Here is a 25,333-nt window from a genome sequence, read left to right on the forward strand (position 1 = left end):
CATTTAGTTTATTAGATTCATGAGAAGACAACAAATGAGACATCAGCCCCAACACACCTTTTATTATTATTCAAATGACACCCACATCATCATGGAGCAGGTATGAACAGTTACAACAGAAAGGAATTTGTGGATAATGAGATGTGAAAAATGCATAACTGTAGCCTGTGGGAACCAGGCTGTCATTTACACACATTTAACAATGTGTTAAAAGACAACAACTTTTGTTTATAGGTAAGTAATCATTACCAAGGATCACACCATGAGCTATCCATCACTTTTAGTGATCTTTTAAAAGAACAACCGATGTGATGTTGTGAAACACCCTGTGTGTTATGAGTGTTATGAGTGACTCACCTTGTATGCCCCGTCGTGACAACTGAAAATCAGTTACTTGTCTAGTGCAGATGAAAGTTGCTCAAAACACCAAGTCTGACACAAGATATCTCTTCTGGAAGTTTCTTTATTGCTTGCAAGCAAGAGTCACACATCAGTAGCGCATAGATGTTGACTGAGAAGAGAAGAGTCTCCTCAGTCGTTTATAGTTGTAAAAATCCAATACACACAATTGTAGAGGTCACAAGGTTACATCTGGACCACTAAGAATAACACTCCCATTATCTCCACCTCCTCCACAGCTTAACGTAAATTCAACATGCATGTAGACTGCATAAATCTATGTTTCATATATTAACCATTATCAGAACACATAAAGAGGAGTTACATTGGGGACCTTAAACAAGAGTCTTAACTATGTTAGGTTTTTCAGCCCTCTCTATCACATATACTCTGCAACCATGTAAACTGTCACATGACATAAATCAGTGCTGTCAAACTGATGGCTGCAGGTTTTTTGATTCCAACCAAGCAAGAACACACCTGATTTGAATCTGGTCTGCAGCCACAGTGGCCCTTTACTGGATCGGTTTGACACCACTGACTCATAAATTATGAGAGGCCCATAGACACAATGTTTTCACTCTTAACATAATTATAAACTTGTTAAGTTTTATATGCAAGCATTAGATATCAATATAACAAAGGGAAAATTTGGGGAATTTCCCTTACACTAGTTAAAGGTACTATTTGTAAGAGAAGTGGAATTTTCAAGTCTCATTCCCAGCTCGTCAAAAATGTATAGAAATAGCACCTTTAATATTTGAAGTAGTTTTTAACTGATATGTCAATAATCGATGAAATATTCCAGTGAATGCGTGCTTTATACTTCACCTTCATTTACATTAACATAACACATCAAAAACAATCACCGGGTCTAGTAGTCTTCTGTTTCTGACCTCCCTGATTTGACAGAGCACCTCATGGGCTGACAGCCGTAAATAAATGAAAGACTGGAACACTGATAAAAGAACAGGGAACCACAATGGATTGTTGATGATACGCAAGTTACACCCACTGTATGTAGTTACAGATCATGGCCAGTAACAGTGAGATGTCAAAAGGGCAAAGACTTTTCAGCCCTGCTACTGCGAGTGCTCTATACCTGCCGTGACTCTAATATCTCTCATATGTGTTTGGCAGAGGCACAAGCCAACCATCAACATACATACATTTACACCGGATATCCTCAAAGAAGAAAGCCTTAGGTTGATCTGTCTTTTCAACTTTTTCAATGATTGCCTTTGATGGATGGATGGGGTGTATATTGTGGAACAGTGTATCAGGTTTGATGTGATAGAGCTGGACCACAATGGTTGGAACAGCCTTGCACAGACAGTTGGATGTGCAACTGCAGTTCTCTTTATAAAGTAAAATCAACTGTATTTCTCCACAGCAGCCATTCTTGAGTTTAATGACGCAGTCTGTTGGGCCTTTACATTGTGTCGAGTGGTAAACAGTGTGACCCTTAGCAAAGCTGTCATAAGCTTCTACGTTCTTGTCAAGAACTGGTCGATTCAAGAGCTCTTGTAACGCAAATTTGGTGGGTCTTGTGAGGTCCACATTGTGGGATTTTCCAAGGGGTTTGGCAGAGTCAGTGTTATCATTTACTGGTCTAAGCTTGGCTAACAACTCACCAAAGTCTGACTGTCGGTTAAAAACTGAAGAACTAAGATGTCTGGGTAAGTACTGCCAAGCGAGAAACCTCTGGTAAACTTGCGGAGGGTCATTCTTAAAGCCGTTAAGCAGAGTCCTTAAATTTCCATTGTTTCTCTCAAAACTAAATGTTGATGTTGCCCAAAGAGGCCCCCAGTTCTGTACACTATCAGCTAAGTGGATTAACTGATGGCAGTTGAAAGACACATTTTCTTCACCATACAGTTCTGTCATGGCTTTCACAAAGTGCACCAAGGAGGCATTGGCCAGCCGAAGGTCATGTCGGGATACTGATTCTTGTAGCAGAATGTGAATACTAAATGACAAGACAAAATAATGCTCCAGATATATAGGATGCAGGATACCTGGCAGGACACTGAAAGCGTAAAATAGGAGGAATGCTCGCCACTCCCATGCTTTCCAGTTCTCCCAACACTTTAGTGACCGTGGTGATCTGGTTATTTCTATTGGTGGCTTTAGACAGAGAAGACGGGAGTCCATTTGTGAAATCTTATCACCTACATACCAAGGTTTAGTAGAATTAACTGGGTTCAACCACAGGGACACAAGTTGCTTGGAAACACCCATGAGAACTGAGTGCAGGTAATCGGGTACAAATCCGAAAACAATATCAAACAAGGGAAGTATGGACAGCAAGGACAATCCTTTTACTCCATGTTTTGGACTGTCAGTGTTTTCAGCCTCTTTTGCATCATCCCTAAACATTTCATTTGACCTCGGTGCTTGTTTGTTTTCATCATATGGGAAGGACCTCATGCATCCCTTGTGTTTTTCCACCACCCTGCCAGGGTGTAAACACCAGTCACATCCATATTCACCATTGAATTGTTTGCAATTCCGAAGGAGCGGCCTTGCCACGGCGTCGGAGGAGCAAACCAGGGAGAAGACTTTTGAGGAGTGAACTGTACCATTGGCATCTGTCCATTGAAATGGATTTTGGGCTAAATCACAACATTCATCAATGAACGGCTTCAGAAAAGTGTTCATCGTAGGTTTTTTTGGGCCAAACCAAAGTCCTGCAACTATCACATTTTCCATTCTTTTTGTGTAAGGAAGTTCATTGATGGTAAACTGAAGGGGCCAAATTGACCATCTGGTTGGTTCATAGATTGGTACTTCATCACAATTCCACATCAGTGTAAGATCATCTGCAGCCAGTTTTCCTTGTCTAAGCAGGTTCTGGTACATTTCCCCATCCATCACATCTTTGATGTCATTCTTGTGATTGACTGTTTTAGGTAACAACTCAGTGCCATGAATATTAAGGATGTTTTTCAGAAGGTCTTTCAATGATACAGACAAAAAGAAGCTTCCCCTTTCATAACTGCTTTTTTTGTTGAACATTGTGTCACAGCTACAATGAACATTATCAGTATTTTTTCCCATGTACTTTTGACATTCATCACAGTAAAACTCAGCAGACAAGGAGGGAATCTTTTCAGAGAGATGCTTAAATGAAGTCATCAGCTGAGGGCTGACAAAATTCAGTAGAGCCATTAATTCACTGAAAGCTGCAGTTAGGCGGTGACGCAGAGTGAAGAGTATCACACCAAGTACGCCTGCATTCAAGTTACTGTTGGACACTGGCTCCTCATTCTGTGAAGACAAATATTTTCATAAGCATAACGCAAGGGTTTGAAGAAATGTGTGTGTTTAAAAGTCCACTGTGGAGGATTTCATAGGCTGCTTTGGCAGAAATCAAATATAATATTTACACAGTAATTGTGCTTTCATTAATGTATACCTCATCACCTGAAACCATCGTCGTGTTTTTGTTGGCTTAGAATGAGCATGTCGTATTTGCATGGGGAGCAGGTCAGTGTCATTATGAATCCTACCTGACTCTTTTAAGACCCACCCTACTCTAAAATCGACACAAGCCAATGGGAGGCAAGGGATGAAAACCTTGACAGCTTTGTGCTCCTGGTGCTCCCACCGCTAATTACATCCAATAGGTTTTTCAATGGGACAAGGTGAGAAATTAATTGAAGGTAAACTGCCCTCCTCCCTTCGCAAAAACCTTATAAATATGCATGACAGAAATTTTCATGAGCAAGAGTGGGAGATACATGGGACTGTGCTCACGTCCAAGTGCCTGTTCTAAGCTGTCCTCTCATGTCCACCCTATAGCCTGCTGGACAACCAGTGTGGTGGCCAGAGTGCCAACCACAAGTCATTGGTTTAATCACACCACAAAAGAGACAAGAATTAGAAGCTAGCGTGCTATTTTTGAAATGTGTCTTCTGTGGTTACCTGGGGTTAATGGGCTGTGGCTGTATTTTCTCAAAGTTGGTCCCTAAAACGAACAACCAGCATTTGCAACACACCCACCACTTTGGCTGTTACAGCTGCAGTGACTCTGGGCTCTGGTTCTTGGTAGAATGGATATACTAGGTGCAGACCAGAGGTGGGGCAGTCTAGCCGCAATCTGTTCTACCTAACAAGCCCAGACAGTCATACAGTGGAGATTGAGTGCGGAAGATTACTGCAAGAAAACCTCAAGAGGTTGGTATGTTTACCCAGGAAACTACAGCTCATAAACCATTGTAACAGAACCACAAGAAAGCAGGAACAACCAGTGATATCGTGAGTTTGCAGTTTGTGCCAAGCACAGAGAATACAACCAACAAAGCAAACCAGTCACAGGTGGAGTTGGGAGGGTCTTACGAAGATGTCCGGTGGGATTCAAAATAACACATCGGGTTTTAAAAGTGGGGGATTAAGGTGGGAATCACAATCACTGACCAGTTCATATATGAACAGAACCATACTGTTTATGTTCTTACCATCTCATTGTCTTGATCTGTGTCAGATGTTGAAGTGGGCTGAAAGTGCCATGAAAGAATGGTTGGATCCTGCATAAAAGAACACCTCATTAAAACCTACAGCCTGCAGAATTAGATTGGTTTTGATTCAACTTTATCATAATTGTTAGATTAAAGGTTATGGAAAAGTCTGACATTTTGGGAGGTATTCCCTTTCCTGTAGAGGAAGTCACTTTCTAAACAAATATCATTTGCGATTCAGGCAAGACTTGAGTTGCTAGTCTTCCAAACATCCAGAGGACATTAAACTGAATTCAACTTTGACCATTTTTGAATACATGTTAAAAACAGTATTTTGAATGCATTCTGTAAACCACTTTGAACTGCCTTGTTCCTCTAATTTTAACTTCTTGTTGAAAACTATGTAAAAAAGCCAATACAGTAAGTGTTTACTCCAAGATGTCAGACTCTTCTTTTAAAAGAGCATGCTGTAATTCAAGTATGTTCAGTTTCTGTGTGTGTTCACAGAACTAACCATTTCGGGGTTGTCCTCTTGGTCTGAATATGTGCCAGTGTCGGTGTCCATCATTTCAGGAGGTTGAGAGTGCATGTCTGTCTGGGCCTATAGTAGAAACACGTGCTTAAATATATTTTTTCAAAAGTCTGTATATGCAGGTTTATTAAACATGGGTACACCTGTAGGTTGACCAATAGGTAATTGGCTCATTTTCTTTCGCCAGCAGAGGTGTTTGCCTTTCTGTTTTTTTTGTTTTTTTTTGTTTTTTTTTCTGGTGTATTGCGTTAGATTTAATGAATATGCTGAAAAACAGGGAACAGTGGAAAGCAGCCGATCATATACATCATCTAACAACATCTGGAAGATGTTAAAACAAAAAGTCTTAGTAAGCATCTGAATTAGACACATCACTCCTAGCTAAGGATTGAGACATCTCACTCATTTTAATTTCTCTTGTTGAGCGGTGCACATGCACAGTATTGATATGGAAGGTCACGCACCTGTAACTTAAAATGTGACTGCTGAGTACTCTGAATTATATATATATAATACATATAATATTCAAAAGCATGTTACCTGTAAATATTCTCTGAGTCTCTTTCTGAATTTAACTCTTGGTCCAGTTCTTGGAATTAAGTCATTCAAGTTGCCTGACTCCTCAAGACTTAGGAATGTTTCCTTGTCAATGCCTTGATCTAAAAGAAGGAGGAAAGGAAAACAAACATTCAAATGAAACTCACATCAAGGATATTGTATTGGTGTGGTATTCAGTAAAAAAACAAAAAAAACAAGACTGAACAGGCTTAACTCATGTCAATAAAGAGCATGTGCTCACCAAAGCAGAACTGTGAGATATATTTTACCTTCAAATCTCTGAATCAGCTCACTGAGATCCCATTCAGTTAATTTATCCTGGACAAAATCACATGCCTCCATTGAATTCCACTGCAGAAGTAGGAAGCAGATGCTTAAAACAATTCCAGTGTATTATCAATAACTTATTTGTATATCTTATTTGTATATCTTATTTGTAGAGCACATTACCTGTAGGTATTCTTTGAGTCTCTTTCTGAATTTGACTCTTGGTCCAATTTTAGGTATCAGGACATTGATTCTGCCCGAATCTCCGAGACTTAGAAACGTCTCCTTGTCAATGCCTTCATCTGAAGTGGAATGGGAAAAAAAACTTCATTGTGATGTTAACACATACGGTCCAGTTTTGATAATGAAGAAACATACATGATAAGTCGAAGGTCACTGTTGCATCCTGAACATACACTTTTAATGGTCAGTGCATGAAGGTGCTGAGATCAGTGGCTGAATGACTTATGCTAGTTGAATCTCCACCTATGAATCTATCTACGTATGATAATACAGTACCTTCAAATCTCTGCTTGAACTCACTGAAGCCCCATTCAGTTAATTTGTCCTGGACAAAATCAGATGCCTCCATGTCAATTCGCTGTAAAGGTAGTCAGCAATTGAAAATGGTTACTATGACATGTATATTTGAACAATCACAATCACTGACTTCCTCCACTTTATTTTTATTTTTTTGAGGTGTGACCTCAGAGGATGGCCAGGTATTGAACTTTCATACTTTGATTGCACCGCCCGAATTGTCAAGATACTATCGATTATCAAAAATGTCATTCATTGTCAAATTTCAGTACCCTTGGAGTAGAACTGGTATCAAATCAACAGGAAACGAGCCCATAGATTGAATTGTAACTTTTGGCATCAAAAAAGTTTATCTTCACTCCTGTTTATCAGCCTGACTGTAGCAGTTATCTGCAGAGATCACATCCATTTTCAGCATTTATGTAACATTACTTTGATGTTGAGTCTCTACTGGAGCTGGCAGGGAAATGTACTTTACTGCGTGGAAAACATTACAGAGAGACGAAGGGAAGGAAGAATAAGGCAAACACTACGTGAGTAACACAAAAAAACATGATCGGTCCTGCTATCGAACTCTGGGGTATATTTTGTGCCACGATGTATCAGGCTTGGTGTCACACACAATTGTGGATCACAATGGTCCTGCTGTCAAACTGGCTTCATTGTTGATGTAATCACCATTTAACAGCCGCCACTGCTGATGAAAGTCTATCTGATGTAAATCAGGCACAGACTTCCCTATCCCGATGGTAGTGAGAGGCAAACACATGAAAAGTACCTCATTACCTTGAGAAAAACATGGGGTTGAATATTGTTGGAGACATTTTGGAAAATTTAAGTATACACCTCAACAAAGTATATAACAAAGGTTGAGTCATTTTAGACATTTTAATGCAGAATTTCTTCATATTACATCTTTAAGTCATTTTGGAAGAAATGGTGTAGAATGTTACACATTTGTTGATTTAAGTGTGATTAACAGTTTGAAAGGGTTGTGAGTTAGCTAACAAATTGTCAGTTGATTTTAAGTTGTCATTTATAAACAGGACTGATCACATCAACTGCTTTACTGCTGTTTACCCAGGAGAGCCACACCTGCAGTATGTCACCAAACAGCAGGGCTTTCTTTCAATAATAAAACCACAGACTAAACACAGTTATATTTTCATAATCAGCCCTGCTGACATAAACCAAAATAGTGTTTGATAATTGAGATGTACTTGCATTCCCACTTTTGAACTTCTGTAAATCTGCTCCTCTGATGCTCAGGATGCTTCTGACTCTTATGATGACTGTCCCCTCCCTGCAGTGACAGAGATCACATGGTCCAATAGGTCTGCTTCATCAGAAAGACCATACTAATAAGACAAAGGCCTGGATAAACCGGTTAGATATGGTTCACATGACGTTACAAATGGTTTCTGGAATATGTTGAGACCAATATACAGTGGTTCAAAAGTGTTTTTTGAGATGGCTCAATAAAGGCTTTTTATTCAGCCATCTCAGTAAAAGGCTGTGAGATGGCCTTAATAGTCATCTTAATAAAGGTTTTTTGCTCAAGGATATTTTCTCTTTCTTAACCACAGGTTGCTTTACTGAAAAAACTGGCAACACAACTAAAATCTTCCTTATGTATTCGGCAACAAGTGCTGTACTCATACTTTGTAACTTGCTGATGCATTGTAGCTACAGTAGTGTTGCACACACACAAGACAGACAAATTCATGCAAATGGAATGCAAAACATTTACCCGAAGAGGAAATAACCCATAGGGCTGTAAGGGAAATTCCCAAATGTCCTTTTGTTATATTGATATGTTATTCTTGCATATAAAACTTAACGAGTATATAGAAGATGCAGTGCCAGCCCTGAGAAATTTGGTGCCCTAGGCAAGATCTCAGCCAGCGCCCCCTATATCGCAGTCAATTTTACGATCAGAACAATTACAATCACACACTATAACTGTGTGTATTGGATTTTTACAACAATAAATGACTGAGGAGACTCTTCTCAGTCAACGTCTATGTGCTGCTGATGTGTGACTCTTGCTTGCAAGCAATGAAGGAACTTCTAGGAGAGAAATATTGTGTTGAACTTGGTGTTTTGAGCAACTCTCACCTGCACCAGACAAGTAACTGATTTTCAGTTGCCACGACAGGGCATACAAGTTGAGCCACTTCTAACTTCTTCAAGTTGAGCTCACTTACAAACACAGGGTGTTTCACAACATCACTTGTGAGTCCCTAACAGTGATGGATTACCAGAAATCTTAACCTTTTTTTTCACTCATGACTTGCATACACTGAAAACAGACAAATCCATGCACAAGGATGCAAACTATTGCATTAACCCTTAAAGAATACCAGATCCACCACCTTAAACACAGAGTGGTTTACTGTTAAAATGGTTGCCTGATATCATGTCACTGATATTATGGTTCTACCTCTAAGCAATCACACTTTTCTTTATCGCTGGTTTATAAAGGATCTAAGCTGAAAAAGCAGAATTTAAAAAAGTCCTCTTGAGGCCCATCCCTAGTTTATGGGCCATCTATGAGTCACCATGTTCCATTTTCTTGCATCAGCGGGCAGCTAGTGGCAGTTTGCTAACATGAACAAACATGAACAAATACCTGCTGTTACCATTATTCGACACAACGACACACCTCAACTAAACCTGTTTGGATAGGAAGATTGATATTTGTCAGATAAACAGCTGATCATTGTTGCCCTGTATGAAATAAGTTTTTAATACAAACAGCATTTTCTCACGTTTTTGATTTTTCAACTTCCTCAATGAGGCACTTTTCAAGAGCCTGACAAACCTCTTCCATTGTTCTCTTTGACTTTTGAACCAGCCTGAGATAAAACAGCACACTTAGTATTGTAGCAGTTCAGACGATGACACTATACTAAGAACTTATCAGTTTCTTTCTTTTGTTTTCAAGACAGTTTTTATTGTGCCTCTATTCTTGTCTTCATTCTTTCCCCACAGAAAAACAACTTTTTTCCAACTATAACTGTTGGGCAATGTTGTTGCTCCACACATCACACCCGCTCCGTGATAATGTAGGAGTTATTTGAATAATAATAACATGTCACGAATTCCACTAACTCTTTTGTTTGTTTTCATCTGGTTTTGTTTACATGTCTTATTAACTCCCCTGTCGTTTCAGATCCTGCCACTTTCTCTTGCCATGCAATCAACTCTTTTCCCTCACCTGGGTTTCCCTGCCCATCTCCTCACCAGCAGGCCATTCCCTCATGGGTTCCTCAATATTTATACTGGTCCACTTCCACCTGTTTCCTGCCAGATTCTCTTGTGTGTTGTCGCTAAGTGTACCTTATCCTGTTTTTTGCCTGACCTGCCTGTTTTGAACCTGCATGCCTATTTTTCAGACCTTGGATACCCAGCCTGCCCCTCGTTGGATTTGTTTGCCTGTGTAACTGATCTCCCGGTTTTGACCCTGCCTTAACTTAAGTAAACTGAAGTTTCCCTGCTACGCTGACTGTCTCATTGTCATGTGTTTGGGCTCAACTCTGCCAGAACCAGTGAGCTTTACAAAGGTATGTTGGGGATAATTCCTGCAAATAATTTTTACACCAATCAGTTCGGGCTTATTTCTTTACTCATTTGTTGTGTCGCCATGAAACTTATAAACTAAATGTGAAAAGTATTTCATTAGAGCACTCCTCTTCTCTTCATTAGAGCACTTTCAGATGGAATTATTGTTACTGTGTTGCATTGTGTCATAACTTTTTCAGTAAAGTCATTTCTTTATAAAAATTGTTCCTACCATGTGTTCACATCACTCATGACTTGCATACACCGAAAACAGACAAAACCATGCGAAAAGGATGCAAAATATCCAACAGTGTTGGTTGCCTGATAACATGTCACTGATATCATCATCACACTTTACTTTATCTCTGGTTTATAAATTAACTAGGCTGAAAAAGCAGAATTTAAAAAAGTCCTCTTGAGGCCCATCCCTACTTTATGGGCCATCTGTGAGTCAACATGTTCCATTTTCTTGCATCAGCAGGCAGCTAGTGGCAGTTTGCTAACATGAACAAACATGAACAAATACCTGCTGTTGCCATTATTCCAAAATGAATAACAACACGCCTAAACTAATGCAAATGCAACTATGCAAATTAATATTTGTCAGCACCACCACTTGTGGTTTTTTATTTTTCAGCTCCCTAAATGAGGCATTTTTTAGAGCCTTACAAGCCTCTTCCATAGTTCTTTTTGACTTTTGAACCAGCCAGAAATGAAACAATTCATTTAGTATTGTAGCAGTTCAGACAGTGAGACTATATTGAGAAGTTATTAGTTTCTTTCTTCTGTTTTCAAGACAGTAATTATTGTGCCTTTATTTTTGTCTTCATTCTTTAGTCTTGTCTATGACCAACCTTTAACTGCTTAATTAACTCTCTAAAGCAACAAAATGCAGCTACATTTCCTTGCATCAGTCAACAATGTTTTGTTTAAATGAATACCTGCAGAATATTTCACACCAATCATTGATTATATTACTTATGATACACTACACAATGTTGTTGCTGATGGTTGACATTACTATTCTAAATCTTATTTTTCATTTCTGTAATTTTGAGCCAAAAGTTTTTACAACTTTTTTCCAGCAAAATTGGTTGCCTGATATCATGTCACACTTCAATTTACCTCTGGTTTGTAAAGGATCTAGGCTGAAAAAGCAGAATTTTAGTCCTCTCGAAGCCCATCTCTATTTATGACCCATTTATGTGTCATCATGTTCCATTTTCTTGCATCAGCAGACAGCAAGTGGCCGTTTTCTACCATGAACAAACATGACAAAATACCTGCTGTTAGAATTATTCCAAAATTAACAACAACATGCCTCAATTAAACCTGTTTAGATATGCAGATTAATTATTGTCAGAAAAACGGCTGAACATTGTTGCCCTGTATGAAAGAAGTTCTGAAGATGAACAACTTCAAGACTGTGACACTTTATTTCTCTTCATTTACAAAATGAGGACCAAAACAATAAAAGCAAATGTCAGGGAGAACCTTGAGCAGCTTTCGGGTGCTTCAATGGCAACATTAACAATGAATAAGCAAAACAACCAGTGCCATTTTTACTCAGAAGAGAACTTTATTGAACAGCATACAAAATCTAAAAAAACTGGTGACACTTTAAAGGATGTCTGGAACTGTCTCCTACAGGTGTTAAATTGATTTACATCATTTCCATTCTCATAAAATCATTCAATGACCCCCCGAGTCCTGACAGAAAGATTCTGCATTTGTCATGTATCTCCATGCATTCATTGTGGTTTTCCTTTGTCACCTGTAAGTACATTTATGCATTCAAAAATCAGTGTAGATTAAAACAAAACAATCACAGTCATCTAGTTCTCTCTATGTTGCATATATGAACACACAGAAACAATTATTTGACATTAAGACAAAAAGGTAATTTATGATCATTTGTTTTAAAAGCCTGATGTTCATGTCATATCCAACCTATAGCTTGTAATCAAGGTTCAAGGGTTTAATGACACCCATGAATTAAAAAAAATCATTTAAATTGCAGTGCGTTGATCCCAATCAACCATTAAACTCAACAAAAAGTTAACTACTGAACTCAAAATAAGAACATGAATGAATAACATACAAAATATACTCAAGAAAGAGAAAAATTGAAAAACATTATGTCTCTATCATAATGGTGTGGTGGTTAGGACCAGTACAATGAAATCGCAACGTCCTTGGTTTAAATGTGACTGGGGCGACACACACAGATGTTCTGTCTGCCTCTGATTCAATCAATTAAAAAGTGAAAATGTCCTTTTCTGGAAATAAACAACAACAAACTTCTTAAAATCGCCCTGAATGAAATTTACAACAAGTGTAGTGTAAAATAACCATAGTAAGTAGATAGTGGTCAGTATAAAATAACCACAGGCAGTAAATAGTGATTAATGGTAACTGATAGTAAGTGTTATAATGATAAAAGTAAGAAACAAAGGGTAACAAGTGTAAAAGGGTTGCTGAAACATACTACTTGGCACCAGCTGACTGAAAGGTGCATCTGCTGATTAAAGCTGCTATAGTCAGATAATGTCAAGTGTGAAAATGTAACCACAAATCTAAGCATAACATCATATAACTAAATATGTAACACTTTCATTAAGTTTAAAAATACAGTGCAAAGAGTGATCAGATATATGCATCAAGAAAGGGAGTTAACTGAAGGCCTGAAGGCCAGAGTTTCTAAGAGCCAGTGATAAGGACACAGGGAGAGCACCTTCTTAAAAAAACCAAAGCAAGGCGAAGAGCAACTGGTCGACATGCAGTTCTGCACCTACGCCAATCTTTGCGCAAGCGCAGAAGGTAATACTGGGTTTTTCCACAAGAGGTACGGGGATTTTCCATAAGAAAATGTGGTGTTTTTCCATAAAGAAATAACAGTGTCAGCAGAAATTAAGCAGAATAGTGACTGGTTGAAGCCATGTTGTCTGAATGTCCACACCCACTTTTCTGCATTTAAAAGAGGATGTTCGGGTCAGTTTGGTTTTTCTTGGATTTTGCCTGTGTCTGATCCCGTTCTTTTTTGCCGGCAAATAAAGTTCTATTGCACTCAGCCTTGAAGACTGGTGACTTTTTGATCTTTGAAATCTTTTGAACCAATGAAGAAAGGGGAAGTCGTTTATACGACACAAGCAAACTCAACATACAACCCTCAAAGGGAACAGGGATAACAACTTGACATAAATGGTTGAGGCCAAATCTCAGAGGCCTCCTGTCTCTATGCAGCAGGTCTGCAGGGACCTTTAGTTGATAGTTGGGGCGTCTGCTGCTTCTCCCTGCTGAGCAAAACTGAACCATACACCAAAAAGACAAACATCAAGACTGAGACATTGAACAGTAACTAGCTGCTACTGTGAGTAAATACATTGCTAGCATTATTCAAAACAAGTTAGAATCAGTGCATCATGTGAACAATCTAACAAAAGTCTTACCAAATCTGTGGTGTTTCTTCTTCTTGGGTTTTCTTCAAGTAATCATAATGTTTTTTCACCTCTGCAAGTTCCACTTTGAAATCTAAAACAACAAAAAAAACCCCATTTGTTTCACAACAAGTGCACCATGTTGGAAATGTATTGGCATTACTTTCAATTTACAATATTTACATTTAGAGTCTTTTCATTCATCATTTTTACTTTGATACAACTCCTTTACCTGGGAGTGAGTAATCATCTGTCTTGAGTGACAGCTCGATTGATTTCTGCATTGTTTCCTCCAGTGCTTTGAGGATGAACACCTAATTCAGCATCAGAAACTTTATTAGTTATCACTCATACTGTCAAAAAGTGTTCAATATTAAAATTAATCCTATGTGATTTGTTCGTCTACATTAGTGTTCAGACTAGGCAAAAAACAAACAGATGACCTAGAATTGTTGATGAAAATAAAGATGTGCTGTACAACATGTTTGACTATATCATGATTGGATTTAGCAGAATGTGACAAACCTTCAAGCTTCTCAGCTGGCCCAGCATTGTATCTTTAGCCTGCTCAAACATGCTGTTTTTTAAAGAATGTACATGCTGCTTGATAGTGTCCCTCATATTTTTCAGTGAGTCCTTTCCTCTAAATCCTGCTGCTTCTGCAATAAAACAGAGAAATCATGTCAACTACATTTCCTGCACTATGTTAACAATGTAAATGTGTATTATTATACTACCAGGTTGTATATGTCACGATCTTCTATCTTACGTTGATAGCAGTCCTGCATGCTTTCCTCGATTGTTGTTGTCAGACTCTTGTAGACTGTTTTCTTGTACTCCCGGATGGTTTTGTTGAGTACATTCTTAATTTTTTCTTCCTTGGAGAAAAAGGAAGGAAACATTCTTTTTCTACAAGTTTTCAACTTGTAGAATGTGTGTGTGTGTGTGTGTCATAGCAAAACGTGTTCCTGGGGACACCTATTGTTATGGTAACTACAGCAGAAGTGATTTGAGTATTTTGGCAGGAGTTTCCGTCTGTGGACAGATCTTTGTAAGCACGATAACATCAAAAGTGTGCAAGATGCAGTCATGAAACTTTACAGCTATGCAATGTGAGGGAAATTCTCTAATGGCCCTTTTTTGTTTTGATATGTTGTTCTTGCATATGAAACCTAACAAATATAGATGCAACATTAATATGTGTCTGGGGTGAAATCTTGTGTCTGTGGGCTTCCAGCATGTCTAATGCCACCTGGTTGCGGATCATGAATGGGACATATTGTACATGGTATAATGTGCAGTGAGAGATAACATAAAGGAACTTGAAAATAAGAAGATGGATGTGACTACTGAGTAATTATGTATTCAATTCACTTGTTAATGCCAAGGTAATATTTTGACACGTGAATGTGTAACTGACACAGCAATGCAGTGAATGGATGATAGTTAAAAGGATGTTTTTCCTGGACAAACAGCTTGGCAAAGGACTAATGAATAGGATGGTATTGTTTTCATATTTTACCTCTGTCTTGAGAAATATCAGTTGCAGTTCCACATCTTTGTACTTCTGAATCAGCTCCTCCGTGTCAAGGGAAAAAGTATTGATGACCCCATTGAATGCTCCACGTTTTCTCTCACTCCTGAAACATGTTAACAAATTGTACGTTTCATGAAGGAAGCACTGACAAGTTTGGATTTCAGTAATGAAATTTGTACATATGTATTTTCGGACATAATCATATTAACTGTATGTTGAATAATTTTAATTCTGTACAGTCTACATATTGTTATATATGCTTATCAATTCATTTCTTACGGGAAGGTCTTCTTGAATTCCTCATCAATGCTGTCAGTCAGGTATGAAGCTAACTTGACATTGAGGTTTATTGGTTTCTTTTTTTTTGGTTTGTGGACACCACCGTTCTCAACCACACACTTCAATGTCTTGTGAAAAGCACAACCTGATACTCCTCTCTGAAACAAAACAGAAAAATGAAAAGACAGTTAAAATATTCATATAAAGACCAAAATCAGTTGTTTTGATATAATAATGTTTAAAATGCATACAGGTTGTAAGATGGACTTTAAGACTTTGTCACATGAGCTTTCTGATTTTTCAACCCCCTCACTCAGGCATTTTTCAAAAGTCATGTAAGCCTCTTCAATGGGTCTTCTGACTTTTTCAAGTTCATGACTTATTTTTTCTTCAAGGTCTTTGCACACATCTGCTGTACTGCCAGCCTGAAATGAAACAGCACATTCAGTATTTAAATTAATGAAACCATAATGCTTCAGTGATTGCAGTTTATTTTCGTACAATGTTTGATATATGCATATTTATTTCTGAAAATCTGGTAAAGAGCTATCTTGAAGGTAAAAATTACTTTCATCACAATTTTTAATCAGAATTATAAGTAAATCAACACAAAAGTCTGTTTGCTGAGTTGCACTGACTTAGTTACTGACGAGTTACTGTAAATATTAAGACATTGGAAGAAAATTATAAAATGTTTTATTAAATCATCTTACCATGTCTCTGCTGCGGGCCCCTTGAATCAAAGAGAGAATCCCATAAGCTCCAGACACATAGTTTAATGTCTCTGAGTGACAGTCATTGAGATCTTGCAGAAATTCCTGGAGTTTGGGTATTTCTGTAAAAATGAAAAAATGCAGTTCCATGTATTTGTGTTTAACACTTACATGTATTTGTCATAGTCCAATAAGTAATTTCTGTATATACTGAATGTATTTGAGCTGTACATGTTCTGTTATCCACAAAGTGTTCATATATGGAGACTTCTCCTACCAGTTTCATTTGGTTCTAGATGTTTTCTCTTGAGAAACTCTTTGGAGCTCACTGTGAACACTTTGAAACAGTCATCACTGAAATGTTTCTGATAAAACAAACAAAATTGAACAGTTTTAAACCAGGCTTGCAGTTGTAGACAATCTTTGGTTAGACTTCAGTCTGTCTATAAAACTCACCTTAACCTTGTTTAGTTTTTTGAATTCTTTGTTCACTTCTTCCTTGGCTTCCATGTTTTTTTTAAATATGAGTGCACGGACACCAGCTGCTGAACTGTAAGAAAAGATCTGTATGAAGAGGAACATCATACAGTATAAAGTTTGTTTTTGCATACAGTGTTCTTTCCTGTCAAAATCATCTTTTTGTAAACTTGTTATTATTGTTTCTATAATTCATATCTTAAGTGGTAACACTTTATTATTCAACATCAAACTGCACTGTTTGTTACAGTAAGAATCTAACAGAACTAATGAACTACTGTTGAATCTTACATCTTTCAAAGTTAATGATACAAAATTATACTATACTACTAATACTACACATTCTTTTTTTTCCCTGCTGCACCACAAATTGACCAAACTGTGTCCCCATGGGTCATATCCCTGATATTATTATTGCTGTTACTCATTTTGAGGTCTTGGTTTCCTTGATTGTCTAATTTGGAAGTAAATGACTTGGATTTCTATTGTGCTTTTCCAGTCTACTGATAAAGCATTCATTCATACACTGTTGGCAGAGGCTGCCATGCAAAGTTAATTTGGGGTTCAGGATCTTGCTCAAGGACACTTTGACATGCAGCTCATCTCAGCCAGTGGGAGCCAGGATTCAAACCAGAGACCTTCCAATCACTAAGCAACCCACTCTACCCCCTGAGCTGTAGCCGCCCCAGATGTGATACAGTATTTAAATATCTACTTTGGCATGTTAAATCACTTACTGATCATCTGAATCTTCAACATGATCCGACTTGGTGCAGATAAAATGAATCTGCTGACACTCTCCACCATTTCCCATGATGCTGCTGGCACTTTTCAGGATCTCCCAGGTTTCTTTCTCTGCTGCTGCTCGATTAAGTTCAGTCACAATCCACACAGTGGAACAACTTCCAACAACCTGAAGGAACATAATCCCAAGGTTACTATGAATAGATACTTTATCAGTACTTTGTAATAATATGATGTAACAGTTTTCAGTAGTAATGCACATTAAACAGCAGTGCATGCATTTAAATTACCGATTTCCACATTTCATCTCTGCTCTTGTTGCGGTCACCAGTTCCAGGAAGATCCACAATTGTGACATGCTGGAGAAGATGATTCTTAGGCACCCTGACAGTCACACACTTCACTAGTGGCCAATACCATCTCTTTCTGTCTTTACCGTCTTCGTCTTTAGAGTCATTTTTTGTGTATTTAACACATTTTGCAGACAGCTCTTTAGCCTGAAACAAATAACAAAAGCAGTTATATAAATTCATTCAGATACTGGTAGACAAATTCCTTACTGTGTGTACTGGTACATGCAGTGGTACACAGTATAATGTTACAGACCAAAGTGCTAAATGTGTTGCCAAATTCTAACCACATGTACAAAAGTCTAGGAGGAAAATAAGGTCCCCTTGTTTGAAGCTAGAAACATGGCAGGGTCCGCCAAATATAAACAAAGTAAAACAGTATGAAATTGTGTGTCCTTTTAAGGTCAATTTGGTTATTGTGTCATGACAATGAAGTTTGTTTATGTAGTTTGTTTAGACATTAAAAATCAGTTAATGAAGATGTGATCTGAATTGTAGCTGGCGCTTAAATGATGGTCCTGGAGCAACATTAATCATGATGTTGCAAGAACATCATCAACACATTATGAAATAAACCATGTAAACAGAATGTTTTATCTCACTTACTGATTCACATGTCAAAATCTTCCTCCTGGATTTGACAAATTCTGGAATTTCTTTGAAGTATTTGTTATCCATGAGGTCTTCATGGGATTTGTTTCTCCATTCCTCTCCATACACTGCTGACAGCTTTTCATCAATGTCACGATAATCTTCCTCTTCTTCCTGATCATTTCCCTGATCTGCATTATCCCCAAGGAAATTTAACAAGGACCACAACTCGTCTTTCCACTCCTAAAATATAAATGATTGTGTTTAACTTAATAATAATGTCTAACTTAATAATGTCTGTGCTAATACATCTTTTTGCATCTATTTCATCATTTTCCAACTAGTTCAAATAAATCTTGGATCTACACATATTCAACTAATTTTACCTCTTTTGTGATGAACTCAATGTCCGCCTCGTACTTTGGACTCTTCATGTTGGCCTCCACTTTAATCATGACTGAGGTACATGCACTGATGCTTCCTGAAGGCAGAAGGTTCTTCTCTCCAATGACAGCATTTATCAAAGAGCTCTTTCCAGCCCCAGTTTTACCAAAGACACCAACCAGGACCCTCTTGTCTGTGTCCAAGTCACTGATTTTATTCCTGTTGCAACAGATTTAAGTTAAAGTTTAGTTTAAATATTTGTTAATTGATCCAATTCATCAGTCCTCATTCTCCTTGACTTATCTTCTGCGTTTGATGCAGTCAACCACCAAATCTTCCTCTCCACTCTGGCTGAACTTGGCATCGCTTACTCTGCTCTAACCAAGTTTACATCATACCTGAGAAATTGCACCTTTCAGGGCAAATGGAATGGCTCCTTGACCAAACCCCTCTTCCTGGAAACCGGTGTCCCTCAAGGCTCAGTACTAAGACCACTTCTGTTTTCACTATATTATTACTATACTATGGATTCTCTTACCACTGTTTTGCAGACGATAGCCATTTGTTCCTCTCTTTCCCCCCATGTTCTCATACCCAAGTTGCAATGCACATCTCAGTTTCGACAACTGCACACCACCTCGAGCTCAACCTTCATAAAACTGATCTGCACTTCTCTGTTCCTGCCCTTAGTACTCAAATCATAGCACTTATGTACTTAAGCTATCCTTGATAGATAGCAGCTACTATGCTCAGACGAGGGCTTGAAAATTCAATTTTTTCATTCTTACTTTATTGACGGTGATATGTTTTGGTTTCTCTCTGGTTTCTCACAAATGTACTTATTGTTAGTTGCTTTGAACAGAAGTGTCTGCTAAATGCCCTAAATATAAATGTAAATGTAGTAAACGTTGTAGCAGTAGTATGCAAATTATTGATCCTGTGCCTCTCATTCATCCTCTATGGTAAAGGTTTTCTAGAAAATAGCTTAATCTTTTAAGAGGTATGACAGTGATTATAAGCGCACTGAAAGACATTTTGACTGTTTAATGTTTTCTGTTGCTGAAAGCATGCATGAGCTGAAAATGTGCCAAAAGTAGAGGCTCATATAACAAGGAATGTTTGATATTAAAATCTTAATAAGCTTAATACTTACCTAAGGAACCTAATGATGTTGCTGTCTTGGTTAGGTAGCCTCTGTTGGACAACCCTCATGATGCTTTTCACACCAGATAATATGATTTCTTCTGTAAGAGTGCAAAGTGGTACTTGATTGAGGATGCCTTAGAGTTTATCATCAGGCTCATACTGTGGCCACATGACGCAAGGTTGAAAACGTCATCCAGTAAAAAATATATACATGCAGTTAAATATACATTAAGGGCATTCATAAAATGTATGCTCTTAACTGTTTGAGGTTTTCTGATCAGAAGTATTGGCCAAGATACAGAAACAGATGTTAAATGATTCCATTACATAACAAGTTTTCACCATATTGTATGTTTTAATTGTTTAAAAAGTGATTTAAATACCTGTGTATGACACCAGTCCCCCGACATGTTGACGTTTATTAGGTGGTGAAAGCCATTTGCTGGACTCGCCCTGAAGATCCAGCTTTCTCTTTCCTTATCGTTGTTGTTGTTGTTGTTTTTTTTTTAACATACAAAATGTAATGCATTAAAAATAAATAAATAGATACATTTGTTAAATGTTCCTGTCAGGATATTAAAATCTGGTTTACTCAAAGATACAGTGCCTGGCCAAATAAATCAGGAGAGGCAGATGAAGTGATGCACCCATCATGCCTAGTGCCTACTGTACAAGCCTGTGGGGACAGTGCTGTGATCTGGGGTTGCTGCAGTTGGTCAGGTCTTGGTTCAGCAACATTATGTGCCCAGAGAATGAGGTCAGTTGACTACCTGAATTTACTGAATGATCAGGTTATTCCATCAATTGATTTTTTCTTTCCTGATGGTGCAGGCATATTCCAAGATGACACTGCCAGGATTCATCAGGCTCAAATTGTGAAAGAGTGGTTCAGGGAGAATGAGACATAATTTTCACACATGGATTGGCCACCACAGAGTCCAGACCTTGACTCCATTGAGAATCTTTGGAATGTGCTGGAGAACGCTTTCCACTGTAATCTGACTCTCCCATCATCAATACAAGATCTTGGTGAAAAATTAATACAAGACTGGACAGAAATAAATATGAGATTGCAGAAGCTTATCAATGCCTCAGCAAATGTGCGCCATAATCAAAGCTAAAGGTGGGCCAACAAAATATTAGAGTATGTGACCTTTTTTTTGGCCAGGCAGTGTATTTCTATCTTTAAAACATCAGCATGAACACTTCATGTAATCAATCAGATACTAAACTGATACCAACCTTTATCCTTTGTGACACTGGTGAACGGCAAAACCTGAGAATGAATAAGAATGTTGACTCTTTATTTGATCTGGAAATGATACACAGGCCTTTTCCTTCTAACAGGGGTTTCAGGCTTCAACAACAATCTTTACAATTCACACAACAATATCTGTATTTGTGTTCTCAGCCAATCTGGGATGAGCCTGACAAAAAGCTGGGAAGTAGAGACCAGGAAGGGAATAACAAGTGATCACTTGTTCACTTCTTCAGTCAACAATGATGTTGTCTCAGTACCAATTCAGTTACTTAGTTGCATAAGCATGAGAAGAGGCAAGTTCACTGATTACATTCGTCTGAAATCCAGAGTGATCTTTACCTGATCTGATCCAGCTGCTTCTTCATTTTCTTGTTGAAACTGCATAAGAAAATAAAACTCTAAGATGACAGTCATGTTTTGAGCAGATATTGAAACAACCCTTGTGAATGTGATAAAAAATATACAAAGATACAAAATTGTGTCAGACTGTAGTCGCAGTAACTTACCTGAGGACGAGAGTCAATTGATTCCTGGTATGTTGTGTTTTCTTCTCCCTACAACAAAACAAAATAGTTGCAATCCAAAATGTTATACAGTATTATAACTCTGCCTGTAAGCATCATTATTGAGCATTGTTGATGCTCCTGTCAGTGATAGAAACATATATCTTTATTATTGAGATTAATGAGAACAAATACAGTAAAATATATTCATGGTGCAGAACATTACCTTTAACAACATGAGTCTTTTCTTGAATATTGCCCTTCTTCCCACTTTTGATATCAAGTTATCAATGTCTCGAAAATCAAGGCAGTAAAAACTTTCCTCATCAATGCCTTCATCTGTAATCCAAAAGTATTCATGTGAATTTCATTCATGCAGAAATGAGAATTATTAAAACTGCTGTGGAAATGTTTTTTAAATAAATAGTGAAACAGTGTTTATTTTACATTTGCTAAAAGTGTTACAGCCTCACAGGACAAGCTGACTACTTATTCATTTGATTGTATTTTAAGCTTTTTTTTTAAGCTCACATTTATACAACACAGGGTTGTGAAAGAAGAATGCAAGTTGTAGTCCATAAATGCCACTCACAAAACAAAAAATTAGAAATGGATGAAACATAGTGAGTCATAAAACATTTAAGTATTGACACTGGCCCACTTCATTTTGCCCTCCGTCAGACTGTCCAGCGTTCATTGTTTCCTGTTTCTTTTCATCCTGATTGCCTGAACTCCTCCCTGATTCTTGGACTTTGTTGTGTTGTACCTGGGTAATGTTGCCTTTCTGTTCACCTAACTAGTTTCAATCTCTGTTACTTTTGAATTAAGGATTTTTAACTCTGCTGCTCTGTGTCATACTTGTCATCTTATGCCAGTTTTGAGCCAGCACCAATACAATAATATCTGTATCCAACAAATAACCACTGAAATACTTTACCTTTGAATGTTTGGATATATTCACTGAGGCCCCACTCAGTTAATTTGTTACGGACAAAATCATCCATGATCAACAGCAACTAGAAGGTAAACAACCATGATAGAAGCAATCAAGTTTAACCAAAGGAAAAGTTCTTATGTAATTTCACTGTAGTAACATGAGGTCCACAAATAAAGCCATCAAAAAGTCAATTTTGTAAAAATGCTGTTTTCATTTCCATAGTTAATAAAAAGAAGATTTCATGGATGTTTGATGATGTAATTCTATGACAACTGAAAAGACCTGCTGAATTGAACATATTTGAAAATATCTTTGTTTTGCTCTCCACTACCTCCTACCACTATAAAAGCTTTGCAATAAAGGATATAAAGAGGCTGAGGTGTACAGAGTACAGATTTAAGAAAGAACACTTAAAGTAGCAACATTATGTGCACATAATAAATCTGTATCACATAATTACATGGTTATTACTACAAAATAATGACAAAATAACACAGTAAGTTTCCTGCATTTTATCCTGATATTCAACTTTAGTTTATCTCTTAGTTTTTAATTTGATGCACTGAAGTTATTGTACTTACATTTAGTCTGTTCCTCTTTCATGCTTGAACATGACTCCTCCTGTGCTTGTTGAACTCTGAGCTCTTCCTTTTATATCGTCTCCACCCATCGCCAACGTTCTGCCCTCTCTGCCCATGAAACAGGTTCAGCATGATCACTTCAAATGTGTAAATACAGATGTGTTAATGGAGTGGAGTAACATAAAAAAGAAATAGCAAACTTCAAGTTCCTCAAAATTGCACTTAAGTACTGCGCTAGAGTACTTAGTAACTTTTCCACCTCTGTTAAAAGGACGGAACGGCAGGACAGGGTTTTCTGATTATTGGTGCACTGGGGTCTCCTGCTGGTTATTTGGGGTGATGTTGAATCAAAGTGTGTTATTCTATATTTCAAACTATTTTATGTCCTAGATTAGTTTATTATATTCAAAGCTAATATATAATTTGCTTAAACAATATTGGTTCATCTGACTATTTGTCTGATTCTAACAGGAGTCAAGGTTAAAACTGAATGTTGGGAGAAGTATCATCATCTTGCATTCTGAATCTAAACCCTTCGCATTCAGACTTAACGCTACAATGATAAGCTACATTGTGCAGAGAGCCTCAAGAGTTCTTTCTTCATGTCACCGTGTTTGGTTTCTGCAAGCCCGTATATAATATAAGCATTTTCTTTATCTAAGGTTATTGAGGGCTACAACAGTACTTTACATGGTGAAATAAAATAGAGACTATAGTCGATTAAAATCTGGAAAATGTACGTAAAATGAAATTGAATCGAATACCCATCAGTAAATGAAGGTCAGTGGTTTAGTGTTTCCAAAAGGCTTATTTTTTCTTGCTACTTGCTTACTGTGTTTGTTGTTTGGTGCTGAACAGGTACTGTGCAGTGTTTTTCACAGACTTTTTGCTGAAAACAAACATCTGCTGCAGCTGAAACTCTATGAGAGCAGTGAGAGCAAACCAAAAGAGTGATGTTGCTGACCAGACAGCGACATAATGAGTTGGAACTCTCTCTAAAGCTCAAAGAAGACACTGTAATACGAAAGCCTTCAGTCTGACTGTGACGTGAAAATTTGCTGACGTACACTTAGACCTGTTCAAATATTGAGCTGGACAGTTCTGACATTAACCCTCTGCTTGTGTATTGTCATCTAGATGTTGTCTCTTATACAGCATTGAGAGGCGACCACATGGTATGGTTCACTTGAGGTTAGTTTTTGGAACATATTGAGATCAATACACAGCCTGAGAGTGCTGACAGAGAACACAACTTTATCAGTGTATCAGAAGCCATCTGTGTTCAAAAGAGATATTTGGCTCTGGCCAAATTGTTACGGATCTGAGATACTGAGATTACTATTTCTCAATAAATAGTCATCTCAATAAAGATGACTTTAAGATAGAACTTTTAGTTCTTTATTCGCCATCTCAATAAAGGCTTTTAACCTTTGTACCAGAGGAGTGCCTTGGTTATTTGTTTCTCTTTATGAACTCTGCACCAAAGAGCATCACATTTTGTTTGAAATTCTTTAACATTCGCCCTTTTCTCTCCAAGGCAATTTGTGTATTGAAATAGTTCATGTATACGTATACTTTGTAACTTGCTGGAACATTGTATCTACAGCAGTGTCATAACTGCTGCATATGTCCAAAACAGACACACACATGCTAATAGAATTCAAACATTTATCCTGAAGTGGAAATAAGCCATAGGGCATACAAGGTGAGTCACTTTTAAACACAGAGTGTGTCGTAAATCATTTATCAGTTGTGGCCTGAACCGTTGTGATCTGATCATTTATCCAGAAGAGGATCTAGCCTGAATGCATACCCAGTCAGCCACAATTATCACACATGAACTGATGAGAGTATTTATTAACCTCAGCTTTGAAAAATAGTCTTTAAACAACACTAATGATTCTCAACCCTGTTCATGGCCACATTTTCCATTTTCTTGCATCAGTCAGTGATGATTTGTTAACATGAATACCTGCAAAATGTTTTACACCAACCAGTTGACCAGATGATTTATTCACTCATGTGTTATCTCACCATAAAACTAATAAACTAAATGTGAAATGTATTTTGTTT

The 25,333-nt window shown here is 37.7% G+C and overlaps 2 protein-coding genes across 4 annotated transcripts; both read right to left on the reverse strand.

Moving 5' to 3' along the window:
- Positions 1 to 445: 445 nt before the first annotated feature.
- LOC119013340 lies at positions 446 to 7,459 on the reverse strand. Of its 2 annotated transcripts, XM_037087772.1 has the most exons (8): positions 6,736 to 7,459; positions 6,400 to 6,518; positions 6,219 to 6,300; positions 5,932 to 6,050; positions 5,374 to 5,460; positions 4,860 to 4,928; positions 3,818 to 4,510; positions 3,632 to 3,669 (listed from the first exon to the last, which is right to left on the reverse strand). In XM_037087772.1, the coding sequence occupies exons 1-7, from the start codon at positions 6,806 to 6,808 to the stop codon at positions 4,370 to 4,372; spliced, it is 690 nt and encodes a 229-aa protein (XP_036943667.1). In that variant the 5' UTR covers positions 6,809 to 7,459; the 3' UTR covers positions 3,632 to 3,669; positions 3,818 to 4,369. The 2 variants fall into 2 exon arrangements, with proteins under 2 accessions (XP_036943666.1, XP_036943667.1); XM_037087771.1 differs by lacking the exon at positions 3,818 to 4,510 and having other exon boundaries at positions 446 to 3,669.
- A 4,415-nt stretch (positions 7,460 to 11,874) lies between these two features.
- nuggc.1 (nuclear GTPase, germinal center associated, tandem duplicate 1) lies at positions 11,875 to 23,361 on the reverse strand. Of its 2 annotated transcripts, XM_037088348.1 has the most exons (23): positions 23,261 to 23,361; positions 22,680 to 22,758; positions 21,969 to 22,081; positions 21,746 to 21,793; positions 21,579 to 21,617; positions 21,221 to 21,254; positions 20,362 to 20,454; positions 19,986 to 20,076; positions 18,835 to 19,051; positions 18,464 to 18,691; positions 17,798 to 18,004; positions 17,501 to 17,676; positions 16,743 to 16,836; positions 16,564 to 16,651; positions 16,287 to 16,408; positions 15,825 to 15,998; positions 15,574 to 15,731; positions 15,280 to 15,397; positions 14,527 to 14,635; positions 14,283 to 14,416; positions 13,990 to 14,071; positions 13,770 to 13,851; positions 11,875 to 13,626 (listed from the first exon to the last, which is right to left on the reverse strand). In XM_037088348.1, exons 2-23 carry the CDS (start codon positions 22,744 to 22,746, stop codon positions 13,581 to 13,583), a joined length of 2,520 nt encoding a protein of 839 aa, XP_036944243.1. In that variant the 5' UTR covers positions 22,747 to 22,758; positions 23,261 to 23,361; the 3' UTR covers positions 11,875 to 13,580. The 2 variants fall into 2 exon arrangements, with proteins under 2 accessions (XP_036944243.1, XP_036944244.1); XM_037088349.1 differs by lacking the exon at positions 20,362 to 20,454.
- Between the last annotated feature and the right edge of the window lie 1,972 nt (positions 23,362 to 25,333).

Source organism: Acanthopagrus latus, chromosome 23 (genome assembly GCF_904848185.1).
Source record: "Acanthopagrus latus isolate v.2019 chromosome 23, fAcaLat1.1, whole genome shotgun sequence".
NCBI lineage: Eukaryota > Metazoa > Chordata > Actinopteri > Spariformes > Sparidae > Acanthopagrus > Acanthopagrus latus.